Source organism: Muntiacus reevesi, chromosome 7 (genome assembly GCF_963930625.1).
Source record: "Muntiacus reevesi chromosome 7, mMunRee1.1, whole genome shotgun sequence".
Lineage (NCBI taxonomy): Eukaryota > Metazoa > Chordata > Mammalia > Artiodactyla > Cervidae > Muntiacus > Muntiacus reevesi.
The window spans coordinates 83,934,819-83,949,774 of NC_089255.1; the positions used below are offsets into that span (position 1 = coordinate 83,934,819).

General features: G+C 50.8%; 2 protein-coding genes across 4 annotated transcripts in view; one reads left to right on the forward strand and one right to left on the reverse strand.

Moving 5' to 3' along the window:
* The window catches only part of TGFB3 (transforming growth factor beta 3), a 32,226-nt gene extending 19,788 nt beyond the window's left edge, over positions 1-12,438 (reverse strand). Inside the window, exons 1-2 of one of the 3 annotated variants that reach the window (XM_065940548.1) lie at positions 12,329-12,438; positions 3,028-4,231 (exon numbers count right to left, since the gene is read on the reverse strand). In XM_065940548.1, the coding sequence (XP_065796620.1) occupies positions 3,028-3,505 (478 nt within the window). In that variant the 5' untranslated portion in view covers positions 3,506-4,231; positions 12,329-12,438. Of the gene's footprint in view, positions 1-3,027; positions 4,487-12,328 lie in introns of those variants that run through there. The other 2 variants (XM_065940550.1, XM_065940549.1) reach the window with 2 other exon arrangements.
* IFT43 (intraflagellar transport 43) overlaps positions 9,390-14,956 on the forward strand; it is a 105,768-nt gene continuing 100,201 nt past the window's right edge. Inside the window, exons 1-2 of the mRNA XM_065940551.1 lie at positions 9,390-9,464; positions 12,402-12,494. Of these exons, the coding sequence (XP_065796623.1) occupies positions 9,411-9,464; positions 12,402-12,494 (147 nt within the window). The 5' untranslated portion in view covers positions 9,390-9,410. The remainder of the gene's footprint in view (positions 9,465-12,401; positions 12,495-14,956) is intronic.

A 14,956-nucleotide genomic window follows, 5' to 3' on the forward strand; every position in this document is an offset into this window, starting at 1 on the left:
CCCAGTGATCCCGCTATACAATCTGCCACCACTGTTACAGGTTCCTATGCCTACCTGCTTGGTCCAAACTGTGATTCATTCATATGTGTGTATGTGTGTGTGTGTTAGTCACTCAGTTACGTCCGCCTCTTTGTGATCCACAGACTGTAGCCCACCAGGCTCCCCTGTCCACGGGATTTCCCAGGCAAGAATCCTGACATGGGTTGCCATTTCCTTTTCCAGGGGATATTCCTGACCCAGGGATGGAACCTGGGTCTCCTGCCTTGCAGGCAGATTCTTCACTGTCTGAGCCATTGGGGAAGCCCAATTCATTCATATTATAAACCAAAGTTCTCTTGGAGCCTAAAGGTTAAACGTAGGACTGACAGTATGTATTTTTACAGTTTGCATTAGTACTTGACAGCATGCATTCTGCAGGCAGAATGTCTAGGTTACAACCCTAGTTCCTTAAGGGCAATTCACTTAACTGATGCACGTTACAGTCTTCTCATCTGGAAAACAGGGAAATCAGGGCACCCATCTGACAGGCAGAGCCAGAGAACGGTCTTATCCTCTTTGCTCACCTTGGTGCCCTTTCTGTGCCTCTAGCGGTTAGTCCTTCTTCCACTTTGCCCTCCAGGCACCTCTGTCTGCTTGCCCCAACTCCTGCTGCCACCTTCCTCTGAGAGCCTGTCCCACTAGGTACCAGAAGGGGCTGGGAGTGATGAGATGTGGAAGCGAGTGGAATCCCATCACCCCAGCAGCCGGGGCTCTGGCACTCAGACCCCAGTCCACCCTCATGAGTTCTAGACACGATTCCCTCACCCCAGGCCTTGGAGGATGGCTCTCTGATCCCTCTCGGCATCTGTTAGACGTTTGCATCTGCCCACTGCCTTCTTTATAATTAGGGTGCGTTGTGCATCTGCCTCTCTGGGGCTGGCTCAGCACCTGACCAGCTGCAGGGCGGGCCAGGCCTGCGTCTGCTCAGCCTCTGTGTCACCTCCACCAGCTGCACAGTCTGGGCCTGCTTCCTGCTTGCACCTGCAAGCCTCGCTGGCATCACTCGGGTCCCATGGGGCCCCAGATCCTCCATGATATCCCAAGCAGTCCCCTGCTCACTGTGCCAGGTTTCCTCCCGGCCTGATCACAGCTCCACGGCCCCAGGGCCTCCCTCACCTACAACAGCTTCAAGGAAGGTCCTGCTGCTGCAGCCCAGAGCTGCCCAGCATCTGCGCCGCCCTGTCCTGGCTGATCCCCAGGGCTGTCCACTAATTGTGCCCTGAGTCTGCACACACATGTCCACTGGCACCTGTGTGCCCTTGCGTCTCTCTGGCTCATTCGTTCTCAGCTTGGGATTCCAGGCTGGGTGGGCCCGGGTGACTCAGAATTCCTCCTCCCTGGGACTCCTCCTCCTGACCCGGATCCTTAAGGTCCCAGTCCTTCCCTCCCGCCCTGGACTTTCCTCACACCTCTCCTGCAGGTCTCAGCTTTCCACCCTCCTCCCATGTTTGGCCACCATCTCCCGCCTCTGTGGGTGCCCAGGGCGCTGGGGGTTTGTCCAGGCGTTCAGCTGCTGGTGCCGCTGGGAACCACAAGGCCCTCAGAGACCGGGAGTCAGGCTGGCCTGGAGAACCCTGGGCAGGGAGCACTAGCTGCAACTCCTTCTCCGGCCTCTGCCCCACACGGGAGCTACCGCCCAAGGCAGCCACAGGAAACTGGAGCAGGAGCCCCTCGCCAGGAACCACAGGCTCCTGGGCCCCGGCACGGGCAAGTTCCCAGCGAAGCCTTCCACACTTTCTGCCAGAGCTGGTGCACCCCTGGGCTGCCCACTCCCCCTTCTCTCTATCCAGGTGCCCCTGCGGACCACCCTCACCTGGCCCGCTCCATCCCACTCTCCCACCCCGACTGGGCCGAGGCAGCCTGACCATCGAGGACACCTGCTGGTAGGAAAAGCAAGCAGAGCTGCTCAGAGTCCCTGGGCCTGTGAGCGGGTTCGCATTCCTCCTTCCTGGGCTGTCAGTTTCCCAGCATCTGCCAAATCTCTCTCTCGTATTGAGGTTTCTTTTAAATCCCCGTTCAGTAAACACACATGACTTCCACACGTGTACAAACACACACACAGACGGCTCACCCAGAAGCCTCCCGGCTTCTTGGCACAGACAGCAGTCTCCTGGGAAGACACGCTCCCAGACACATGTCCCCTGTGCACCCACGGCCACACCGCCCACCCTCTCTTCCCCTGAGACGCAGACACAAAAGGGCTGCCAGCAGCCATCTACACGTCCGGAGCCACATCCTCGCTTTCCCCCACGTCCACGGGCCCAGAGGATGCCCATGTTGCGCACACGAGTCTGTCTACGGGACAAAATGGGACGATGCATCGCTGTCAAGCACGCAGCTATGTGAACATAGGTGCGTCCCCTCCCCCCACGCACACAGCTCACGTGGGTCGCATGCGTGGCGTGGACCGAAAGGCCTAAACAATCAGAGGCTGCCTCTTGCTTGGGCTTCAAGAAGCTGGGCAAGACATGAGCTGGGGGCAGGTATACGCTTCTTTCTCAGAACTGGAAAAACGGAACGTGAGACGTGTCACAATGAGGGGTGGACAGCAGGGAGGAGACCAAGGTCTCCAGCCTCTTGGAACCGCGCGGGCTCTCTTAGAAGAGCATCCAGCCCTGCCCCTCTCTGGCTCTGCACGCTTCTAGTTACCTGTCTGACCACACGTGCCACAGCACAAAAATGGGACAGTGTCACTCCCAATTAAAATCCCTCATCGATGTGATGTGAGTTCCCCTATGCCGCTCAACTCCAGGGCTCCTGGCCTCCCAGCGGCATCAGACTCTGAGCAGAATGGCTCTGTCTCCCCCTCCTCACCCACCCAGCCCCAACTGCGCATCACACCTCATGTGTCCCCCAATCGCTGGTGTGGAGCATACCCGGGGCACCCTGCCCTGTGGTCATCGCTAGCCCCCCCTGCCCCCCTTGGAGGTCCCCACCCCAGCTCAGACCCTCCAGAGAAGACACCCCCAGTGGGGAATCTGGACTTACTGTGCTCCTCCAGCCCCTGGATCATGTCGAATTTATAGATTTCTTTGGCATAATACTCCGACTCGGTGTTTGCTTGCGTGCAGACGTCTCCCCTCTCCCCGTGCACCTCCTCCAGCAGCTCTCGGGTGCTGTTGTAAAGATCCAGGACCTGGATGGGGATACTGGCCAACCCAGATGGATCGGGGGGACTGGTGAGCCTGAGTTTGCTCAAGATCTGTCCCCTAATGGCTTCCACCCGCTTCCTCTTGATGTGGTTGAAGTCCAAGGTGGTGCAAGTGGACATGGAGAGGCTGACCGTGGCAAAGTTCAGCAGGGCCAGGACCACCAGAGCCCTCTGCAAGTGCATCTTCAGGCGGGGGCCGGGGAGGAAGGCCGCAAGGCCTGGCAGGAGGAGACCCCGGCAGTCGTGCAGAAGGAGGGAGGCAAACCAGGCGGCCTCCCTAGATCCCGAAGACTGAGGCTTGGCAAGAAGGTGCATGAACTCACTGCACTGCGAGAGCTTCAGGACTTCCAGGAAGCGCTGGCAACCCTGAGCGCGAAGAAGCCGACTGTGTGCCGTGAAGCTCTGGGTTTCTTCTCCATGTGTCTAAACAGGTTCTGCTGGGCTCTGACTTCTAGCAGGCCAGGTGGAGGGCAAAGCAGAGGGCTGGGAGGGGTGGCAAGGCAGCTGGGAGTGGGAAGGGAGCTGGAGTTTTTCCTTAGGTAAAAATAAATAGAGCGGATATCTGATATTGCCAAACGCCGCTTGGTGATGGGGAGAAAGTGGGTAATTTTAAAGAAGGACCATGGCTGGGTCCCCAAATCAAAATCCTTGCCTTGCCCTGAAGGAGAGTAAGAAAAGAGGATGGAAAAGAAAAGAGAAAAAAAAATTATTAAAAAATAAAAATCACCAGTGGGTAGGTGGGGAGAGGCAGGGCTAGGCAGCTGCTGGCCCAGCTCAAGGTGGGGGGCAGCGCAACACACACTTGTCTCTCAGGCACACCATTCATGCTTTCTCTTTTGTTTACACTTCCTCGGGGGGGCTTTCTAAATGACTTTGTTCACGCTGCCTCTCATCTTCATTGGCTGGGATGTGGGCTTATGTTTGCAATTGGAAGGCAGGGGGGCTACAGCCCCTGGAGAGCATCCCCAGTAATCCACTTGGACGCCCAGGTCACCAGCACCTCCTCTTCTCCCTCGGCCTCTGCTTCTGTTCCCTGATTATCTTTAAAAAATTAAAAAAAAAAAAAAAAGGAAAGACAAATAAAATAAAAGCCAGTTCACTGCACGCCTCCTCCGGAAAGCTGTTATTCCTTCTTTCTCAGGCTTCTTCCCCTATCTCTCGCCTCTCTTGCTCATGCCCTTGGACTTGGCTTTCGGATTCCCTCCCTTTCTCTCCCTCCAGCTTCTCTCTGCCTCTCCCTCTCGCTCAAGCTCCTCTCCCCCTCTCTCTCTCGCACACACTCACATGCACACACACTGCTTTCTCTATTTCTCGCTGCTGAAATTTTATACCTCCCTCCCATGACGTTTCTGGCCCCGGGGCGGGGGGCGGGGGGCCGGTGGTGAGCGGCGAGGAGGGGGCGAAGAGAGGTGGAGGGTGGAGTGGGTGGGGGGAGGGCCCCGAGCACCACGCAGGCTCCTTTGCTGCACGATTTTAATGTTTTAAACAGGCACAGGAAAAGCCGAGCCCATTTGAAAAATACTTTGCGAGTCCCGCTCGATCGACGTGGTAACTGAACTTTTTCTCCCCCCCCCCCGCCCTTGGAGTCACTCCGGCTACACGTTGACTGTTTTTCTGGAAAGTTACGGCCGATGAATCCCCTCCCCTCCTTCTCCCCCAACTCCTTCGCCCTCTCGCCAGCTGTCAGTCGGTCCTCTCCTCGGCGGGTCTCTTGCTCCCGTGTAGACGCGGCCCCCTCCCCCGGTCCCCCGTCCCCCGGCCTGGCAGGACCCTGGGCAGGGGCCTGGGCACGGCCGCCGTGCCCACCCCTCGGGGCTGGGGTGGGGGAGGTTGACGCCCGGCCTCGGAGCGGGATTGGAGTTGGGTTCAGCCCCCCAGCTATCCTGGCCCCGACTCTTCATTGACAAGACTGTGGAGTCGGGTGGCTCCCGGAAGCCTGGAGATGCTCCATGGGCATTGAAAAAGGGGTGGCGTTTTCCGGCAGACCGAGGGTGCCCTCTGGCGAGGCGAGACCGCCAGTGACGGAGGCTCGGTGGGTCGGAGCCGGGAAGGTCTGGAGGGCTGGATGAGGGGAGGGCTGGACGCGGGGAGAGCTGGATGGGGGGGGAGCTTGGCGGGGAAGGAGTGGGGAGGAGCTGGCGGGCGGGGCAGCTGGGAGGCGGGGAAGGGGAGCTTGGGGGCGTGGAGGGGCTGGGGGAGCTGGAGGGGAGGGCTGGGAGGCGGGGGGGTGCTGAAGAGAGGGCTGGTGGGGGGGTGGTTAGGGGCTGGTTGGGGGGAGTCTGCGGGGGTGGTTGGGGAGGTGTGTGATGCCGGGAACCTGGGGAGAAGGGCTCGAAAGAGGGCGAGGAAAAACAAGCCGGGGTGCCTTGGGGAACAGCCTCGCTCTCTGCGGGCCCCACGTGCACACACGGGCACCTCTTCCTTCCCCGAGCCCCGCTCCGCCGTCGCTCGCAGAAATGTCCTCCAGATGTGCGCGGCCTCCCTCCCCGGCCGAGGGTTCCGCGGGGAGCTCCGCCAGCCAGCGCGGAGTCAGCAGTTGGCCCGAGCCCATTTCCCAGATGGGTGAGGGGAGGGTTTTTTGATTTTTTTCCTCCGCCTTCGTTCCTTCTCTCAGCCTAAGTTTCTAGGTCTTTTCTCACCAAAAGTTTCGGGAGGGCAAACCACAATGCCCCTTCCTTTCACCCGACTGCCCACTCACCCCCCCACCCCGCTCCGACACGGGATAATCTCCGAATTGGTCGCTTTCCAGGGAGTCGGTGCTGCTCCCCGCCACCCCATCCCACTTCGCCCCAGCCTTCCTGACCCTGGATCCTAGGACATTAACGGAAAGGACGTTCTCTGCATCCCCAGAGCTGTGGTTGATCAGCTTAAGTTGAGGAAATGGAGACACAGCAGACCTGTTTAAGAGGCTTCACTGCTTCTGAGTGGTCGAAGTGAGATTTAACATGGGCTCTCTGATTTGGGAAGACATTATTTTTATTTGCATAAGAAATGAGGGATCCTAGGTGTAAAAAGCTTAAAGTAACTTGCGTCTGAATTACTTTTAGGTCATATAATCAGGGGGAGTCAACCCTGAGATTTGGACACAGGAAGTCTGTTGCCAGCATCTATGCACTAAATATGTTCTGCTTAGTCGCCGTCTTTTCCAACTCCTTGTGACCCTGTGGGCTGTAGCCCACCAGGCTCCTCTGTCCATGGGGATTCTCCAGGCAAGAGTACTGGAGTGGGCTGCCATGCCCTCCTCCAGTGCACTTAAATATTATGCTCTATTTCCTCTGGAATTCTGCTACCATTTGAAAAATATTTTTGACACCTGCTATATGCCAGGCACTGTTCTAGGCTCTGTGGAGGCAACGGTGAACAAAACAAACCACATCATTCCCTTAAGGACTTTACATTCTACAAGTGGAGGTAGCACCATGGGGAAGGCAATAAGTGAATTAAAATACGTAAATAATGTGGTGTGATAAAAGGTAAGTGCCATGGTGGAAAATAAACCAGAGAAGACAGAGTGCCCACGTTGAGGGGATGTTGCAATTTAAAATCAGAGAAGGCCTTACTGAGACTTTAAAGTAAATACTTGCAAAATGAGGGGGGAAATTATTAAAGTTATATACTTTTGGATACCACCTCTACCAATCAGAGTCTACAGGTAAGGGCTCTGACACATGTATTTTTAACAAACTTCACAGCTGATTCAGGTGCTCAGCAAGGTTTGGAAGCCACTATTCCAGGGCTTCTTTCTACCCAGAGTGAGCACCTTTTGCTTTCAGGAACTTGGGGAAGAAGTGGGAGTGAAGGTTTGGAAGCTAGTGGTGGTAGTGTGGCTATAAAAAGTGGAAAGAAAATAGAAATGGAGGCAGTATTGCTAAAAGAGCTCTCTAAAATGGAATCAGAAGGCCATTAAGGCAGTATGAATTATGCGAGGCTCAGCCTGGGTAAAACCTAAACTTTTGTCCACTCGCTGTCCTAGTGAAGGCATCCTGAAGCTCTGCCAGAAATTGAGATACTTATCAGGTCCCTATCTTATAATAACTTGTGGCAGCCTTTCTACTTATCAGTTGTTTTTTGGTCGCTCAGTTCTGTCCACCTCTTTGCGACCCCATGAACTGCAGCACGCCAGGCTTCCCTGTCCTTCACTGTGTCCTGGAGCTTGCTCAAACTCATGTCCATTGAGTCGGTGATGCCATCCAACCGTCTCAACCTCTGTTGGCCCCTTTTCCTCCTGCCCTCAGTCTTTCCCAGCATCAGGGTCTTTTCCAATGAGTCGGTTCTTTGCGTCAGACCCTTACTGTAAAACAACTCTTGATTCCTTAAGGACAAATATTTCCTTTCTTGCATCAGAGAACAGCCTCATGGCCTTTGCCTTTGTAATCTCCTTGCCCTTCCTCTTTCCTTGGAACACTCTTGATTTTACCAGAATCTCTGTCTCCCAAATTGCAATTTTTCAGACCCCCACCCCCTCAATAAAGCTCTTTACTCTTTGCAGCCTCCATATTGATTACTATTTGACAGCAATCACAAGAAATGGGAAAATCCTAAGATTAATCCCTTCTTCCTCATCTGGCACCAAGGAAGAAGGGAACAAGGGCTTCACTGGAGCCTGTATTTCATGCATCTTAGATCTTTAGCAGTGTATGTTTATTCAGGTTAAAATCTAACAGGGTATTACTGAGAATCAGAACTCGTGAGTAAAAGGTTTTAGGGGTAATCTCAAAGAGTTGCTACAAGGGAGGAAGCTGAGAAAGTTCTGCTGGGCTACACCGGTAGGTATCAGCTGAGCTAGGATGAGGTTTCAACTCTTCTGACACCCAGACAGTACTATTGTTGTCACAGGCATTCTAACACATAGCCCTACCCAGTAAACGTGTGGATAAATGGTTGGACCTAATCATTTATTAGGGATCGAAGAAATCCTACATTCCAGTTTTAGGGTTGGTAATCCCTCTTACATGTCTTTGCTTTTGAGAAGCCGTCTAAAGCCTTACCCCTAGGATGATGCTGGGGACACTTCACTTTCAGGGCCATGAACTCAAGTTCTGGGGCCCCAGCTGGGAGTCCCCAGTACCAAGGACTGGTCAGTGTTATTGACATAGGGAACCTTACATGTAGAATCAATGAAGACTCAAGTTGATAGTCCCATTAAGCTGGGAATTTGGGGGCCATCTTCCTCTACTTGCCCACGAGACTGGCTGGCACCCGGTAATACACGCTAGAGAAAAACACCAGTAAGAGCAGCTGTCAGAAAAGTGCGTGGCTCTGCTGCTTAATACTCAGGTGATTTTCCTCAAGGTACTGTTCTGCACCTCACTGTCTTCAATTGTTGGATAGAAATACTACTTTTGCTCACTTCATGGGGAGCTTGGAGTGGTTATTTGTACTTTTTAAAGTTATATTTGATGTGTTGGTTCAACTGCTCTTTCAACTTCTTGAAGGCAGAAAGTAGGTATATTGCACTTTTCATCTTAAACCGTTTATTAGCACCTGACCCTCAGGGTGTCCGTCCAATGGAGACAGTATAACTTATCTTGTCTCCTACAAAGTTGTTATGCATTTTCCATGCGCTAGTAATTGTGAAGTTCCTCTGTACATTGACAAGAGCTATACACATGAAAACGGTGAGAATAATTACTACTTATAATAGTGCTTTGCACGTTACAACTTACCTATCTGAACAGAGCTACACGTGTTCATTAGAAGGCTGACGCTGAAGCTGAAACTCCAGTACTTTGGCCACCTCATGCGAAGAGCTGACTCATTGGAGAAGACCCTGATGCTGGGAAGGATTGGGGGCAGGAGGAGAAGGGGACGACAGAGGATGAGATGGCTGGATGGCATCACCTACTCGATGGACATGAGTTTGAGTAAACTCTGGGAGTTGGTGATGGACAGTGAGGCCTGGCGTGCTGTGATTCATGGGGTCGCAAAGAGTCGGACATGACTGAGTAACTGAACGAACACAGGTAGGCAGTTTCTAAAGACTACAATTTTTCACTGTCCCACAGGAGCACCCTCATCAGGATTTAATGTGTGGAGATTCCTTCCACATGTCAGAAAAGGTAGGTTTAGGAAAGATTTGGTTTAAATTTTAGGATGGCACAAACACTCCAGGAAACAATGAAGCGGACCCTTTAAGTCCTGGGGTGAAAGGGCGGAGCCGTCGTCAGGGACGCGACTGAGCGTCTGGGTTTCCAGGAAGTTACGTCAGGCAACCGCGGAGATGGAGGACTTGCTGGACCTAGACGAGGAGCGGCGTCGCGGCCCGGCCACCTCCGTGAGGACCGACTCGGGGCGGGGATCGGGGCCAAGAATTAGCGGGTGGGGAGGGGCGACCCCGCCGGCCCTGGCTTCCCTGAGCCGCCTCGGCCCAGCCTGTCCCTGGCGCCAAAAGCCAGCGGGCTCTGAGCCTCTCGGGGGTGAGGCCGGCGAGGAGGTGGCCTCCCTCGCCCCGCCCCTGGGGCAGCGGGGAGCTCCGCTGCTGGCCTAGGGTTTGCTTTCTTTAAAATTCTCAAAGACAGGAAAACGGGAAAACAGATCCTGCCCCTGCCGGCCTGTGAGAACGGTGGGAAATTTCCCAGCTTCTCTCCGCTCTCTGGAGCTCCAACTTGCCAACTTCCCTAGGATGGACAGATAGATCAGAGAGTGATTGGAGGGCCCCTGGCGAGGGTCACACTTGCACTCACGCTAGAGCTTTTTCCCTTGGTCATGTCATTCCAGGAGTTGATGTAAAATCCGTACTGTTTTAAGCGTGGAAGGAAGGAAAGGAGTTAGGGAGGGCCTTTCTTTCCACTCATCCCAAGGGGAGTTGGGCGTTACCTCAGTTTTATAGAACGAGGGTGTGGCTGGGGGCGAGGTGGGGAACCCAGAGGTCAGAGGGAGTATAAAGCTGTTGCATGGGTTAAAGAAAGTTAACTTCTCGGAAACTCGATTTCCTTGTCTTTAGAGTGAAGATTTATGTCTCCTTCAAGGAGATGAAGATGAAATGAGACGTGCCTGGAAAGCATTTAATACAGTAACTGGCATGTGCAGTTATTAGAAGAGGTTAGCGGCTGTGGCTTCTGAGGTCGTGATTTACCCAAGGTTATATCCCAGTGTGGGGAAGATCCCCTGGAGGAGGGCATGGCACCCCACTTCAGAATTCTTGCCTGGAGAATCCCATGGACAAAGGAGCCTGAAGGGTTACAGTCTATAGGGTCACAAAGAGTCCGACACAACTGAAGCGGCTTAGCACATATATATAAATGACTGAGCTAGATTCAAGACCCAAGTTCTGTGTGTGTGTGTGTGTGTGTGTGTGTGTGTGTGTGTGTCTTAACTCCATCACGGCCTCACCAAACCTTTTTACATCTAAAATTACTGAAGAGCACAGTCACTAAAAGATTGGCCCACAAGTCTTTAGTTTCTGCTGTGAAATCTCTCCGTGTCTTGAAGTGCCCTAGTAACATCTGATAGCCTCCACATTGCTAGAGAGGAGATATGAGGAATGGGAGCAAATTGTTCTAGAAAGAAGCAGGTTGCTTGACTGACCAAGGAGAATATTATGTCATCAGGCCTTTCTTGATATGTGTGTTTTTTTTAGTACCAGGAGAAAATGAGTGTAGTTATTCATTTATTCTTTCAACAAATATTTACTGAGCTCCTTTTGTGTATCAGGCATTGATTGTCCTAGGTGCTAGAAATATAACAGTGGAAAAAAAACTAAGCCCCTGCCCTCATGGGGCTTATGTTTCAGTGGAGGAAGATGGGCAATAAAGAGACCATACATTTAAAATATATAAAACCAGGTAGTAATGTAGTTTCTCTACCAGTCAATCCTGTGGATTTATACAGGGTCTTCCAAAAGTTTAAAACCTTAAAATCCTTGACAAATACACTAGAGAAACCGTCTATAAACAGTAGAGACAAGATCCTTGAAGTTTTGTTTGAGCATAATCACTCCATGTAATATGCCATATTCAGATACCCAATGTTATCATACATGGAAAAGGGCAGCCACAGGTGAAGAAGTAGAATTGCCTGCCTTGGGAAGAAAATGAGCTGCTTATTGTCCAAAATATTGTTTCTGTCATTCCTGAATTCTAAATGATTGATTAGAATTTCATATGTAAACACTACATAAGGGTTTTATGCAGCTCTCATGTAACTTCTCTCAATTTATTGACGCACTTGGTTCTTAGAACATCTTAAAACTGAAATTCCAGCAGGGCACAGAAAAAGCCTTCAGAATTTGAAGGCAGAAGATTTTGCTCTTATGTTTATTTGCCACTTTATTGCTTTCCTGGGTCTCAATTACATCATTTGTAAAATGGCCTCAGTCCCAGTCCCTATTATTGTGAAATCAAATGAAGCTGCATCAGATGAGATCTAAAAATGCTTACAGTAATGCTGTTTTTTTTTTTCTTAAAGAGCAAAAAAGAAAAATATAAACATTTGAACACTCTCCAGTCTGCCCAAATAATGTTTGTGTGTGCTGGGAGGTATTAGAGACACAGATGGAGCCCTCCACCCTAGGAGGGCTTTGGGAAACACCTGCAAATGGTTCCTTTGATGACTCAAAATTTGAAGTGTTCTGATTTCCAAAGCTGATGTCTCAAAAAATTCTTGTAAGAGCTTTCCTTTAATGTCTGTAAGTGCAAATCCAATTAGCATATACGTCAAAGGAAATGCTATCTGTATTTCTCTGGTTTCAGTTTCCATGGAATTTCTTCCCCCACCAAATGCCTTTTTGATAACTATTTTCATGCCAAGCTGCAGCTTTGAAATTAGACCCTCCTGAAATCCCACGTCGGTACATAGGAGCCTTGACCATACTCTGCCTGAGCTGTGGCATGAGCTCCCTGTCCATTCTAGAGGAAGTTCTAGCTGCATTTCTTTGGGTAGAATAGGTCTATTGCCATTAAAAGAAAAGATTGTGATCAACGCATGAATTTTTTATCCTACCATATAGAACTGACTTTGGGCACTTTGTTTGAAGGGTTTGGAGCGTTTTCTAAGTGATCAACACATGGGTTTCCTGCCCTACCATATATAACTGACTTTGGGCACTTTTGTTTGAAGGGTTTGGAGCATTTTCTAAGTATCCTCGAGTTGCTCAAATCCCATCCACCCCATGTCATCAGAAATCCAGTCCTTGCTTACCTTGGCAGAATTGTCTTCCTCATAGTGGCTCAAAGACGTTTGAGTCAGCAGCACCCCTCATCTCTCCTTACAGGGGGCCAAGATGGGGCGCCGAGCTCAACAGGAGTCCGCCCAAGCCGAGAATCATCTCAGTGGCAAGAATTCCTCTTCGACTCTGACTGCAGAGGTGGGTGTTAAAAAATTCTGAAAAAGCTTTCAGCTCTTAACAGTTGGTGATTACTCAATGAGCAAGGATTTGGCCTTACATATTATTATTATTTTCTTTTTCTTTAATATCAGCCTTCCTCCTATCTTGATTTGGGAATTCCCTTCCCCAGCCTTTGTCCTATTAGCAAGAAATGAAAGAATAACTTTTTTCTTTTGATGCCAGAGTAGTTTCTCTGCATTGCTTTATATTCCCAGTGAAGAAGTTTTGTACGTTAACTGAAGCAAGGGACTGGGAGCTTTCAAAATCCAGCCAAAATCCGAGTTTTTATTCCTGCCAGATAAAAGCCAGTGAGGCATGCTGGTGACGTAAAGTTGAATTACACAACTGGACGTTTTGTTCTCAGTGGTGACCTGCGCTTTCTACAGTTTTCAGGCGGGAAGGGAACCCGGGCTTGTACTGGCCTTTCTTTCTTGGAAGCTTTTCCAAGTGGCCTGGAATCGTGGGAATTTATCCAGCTTCTCCAGGGAGGGTGGGTAATCTTGATGAGCAATGCTTTTGATGCCAGAGCACTATTTTTGGCAGTTTACTCAGGACTTCTTTTCACCCTCCTCTGCCCTGTTTGAAGAAACTTCTGCCCTTTTCTAGAGCTGGCTTCAGGGTAATTCTCACTGTCAGCTTTTCCTCACTTCTCCAGGCTGACTTAGGGCTCATACTGCTCAACTGCCATAGTACCTGTTAGACAACTCCTCACATTAGGCACTCATTTTCTGTTTATGTGTCTGGCCCACTAGCGAGTGAGTTTCTGAACAGGCAGCATGGCTCCTCAGTTGCCCGGCTCATTAGCCTACAGTGGGTTTATGAGGGCAGCTCTGCTGGGAGGCTTGATGGACAGGTAGGTACCTGAGCACAGCATGCCGGGGACAGGACAGACCCACTTGACTTACATATCACATAGGTAGGAATATCCTTCACTTTCATCAGAAATAAGTTCTCTGCCATGCTCTCAAGCGCTCCACATGGGCCTTTCAGTTTCTCTTCTATTTTCTCACTGATTATAGACATATGGGTACAGAGAAGCAGTTTCCCTCTCAGATAACAATCATTGATTGTTGTTGTTTAGTTGCTAGATTGTGGCCAACTCTTTGCAGCCCCATGGACTGTAGCCTACCAGGCTTTTCTGTCCATGGGATTTCCCAGACAAGTGGGTTACCATTTCCTTCTCCAAGGGATCTTCTCAACCCAGGGATTGAATCTGCCTCTCCTGCATTGGCAGGCAGATTCTTTACCACTGAGCCACGCAGGTGACCCCAGATAACAGCCATGCCAACACAGGAAAACTGGGGGCCGACCCTTGGCCTCACAGTCTGAAGTCAGTAGGGGGAGCTTGGGGAGGGACTGTGGAGGCCACATGTAACCACTGCCTGGAGTAACCACTGCCTGGTGTCCGGAGGTCCTGTACTGCCAGCTCTTCTGATTTTCCAAGAGACTCTGGCAGTCTAAAATTTTATGTAAAAGCAACACATTTTTAGACATCAGTGACTAATGATAAAAATTAAATCACTGTATGGGCTATATTAGGCCTGAGGGTTGTCAGTTTGTGACTTTGACCATAGTGCCTCTTTTATAGAGCTTATTAGTTTGGCCAGAAGGTTCATTCAGACTTTTCCATATGAGCACATGGAAAAACTCAAACTTTTTGGCCAACCCAAAGTATTGTATTCTAAATTGTTTATGTTCTTGGCTCCCTCAGAAGATGTTCCCTTTTGGAAGGCAAGGGGTGTTTAAAAAAAACTATTTTTTTTGGCCATGCTGCATTGGCATGCGGGATTTTAGTTCCCGGACCAGGGATCAAACCTATGCCTCCTACAGTAGAGTCACAGAGTCCAGTCACCACTGGACCACCAGGGAAGTCCCTATCTCCTTTGTTTATCACAGTGCCTGGCACAGAGCAGGAATGCAGAGGGTGAGGGGGGTAAAGTTCATAGTGTGTGATGAGGGCCCTTGGAAGCTGAAGAAGAGTGTTACAGGGTTGGGGTGGCAGATAGTGGCACATTGGAGGCATAGTGAAAGGGGTGTAATGGAGGGGAGACAGTGAAAGAAGACATACCAGACCCAACCCTGGATCTTAAGGAGCTTAAACTGCAGTGGTGTATGTCTGTGAAGAGATGAGCCAGCCAGTGACCAGGGTAATGGAAGTCTGCTCTTGACCTTTGGCCACTTTAGCCTGTGGGCCAGGGAAGATCCATCCCACCCCCAGATCATTCATTCATTTATTTAACAAGCATTTATTGACGCTTACTGTGTGCCAGGCACCCGTTTTCGGGGCTTGGCATATTTCAGTAAACAAGAGACAAATCCCATACGGTAATGGAACTTACATTTGCATGATCACTAGCAGTCACGAAGGCTAATTACAAACCTGCCCCATTGTGAAGGAGGTTATAGCCACCTCAAGTGGTGAGGTGAGTGAGCCCAAGATG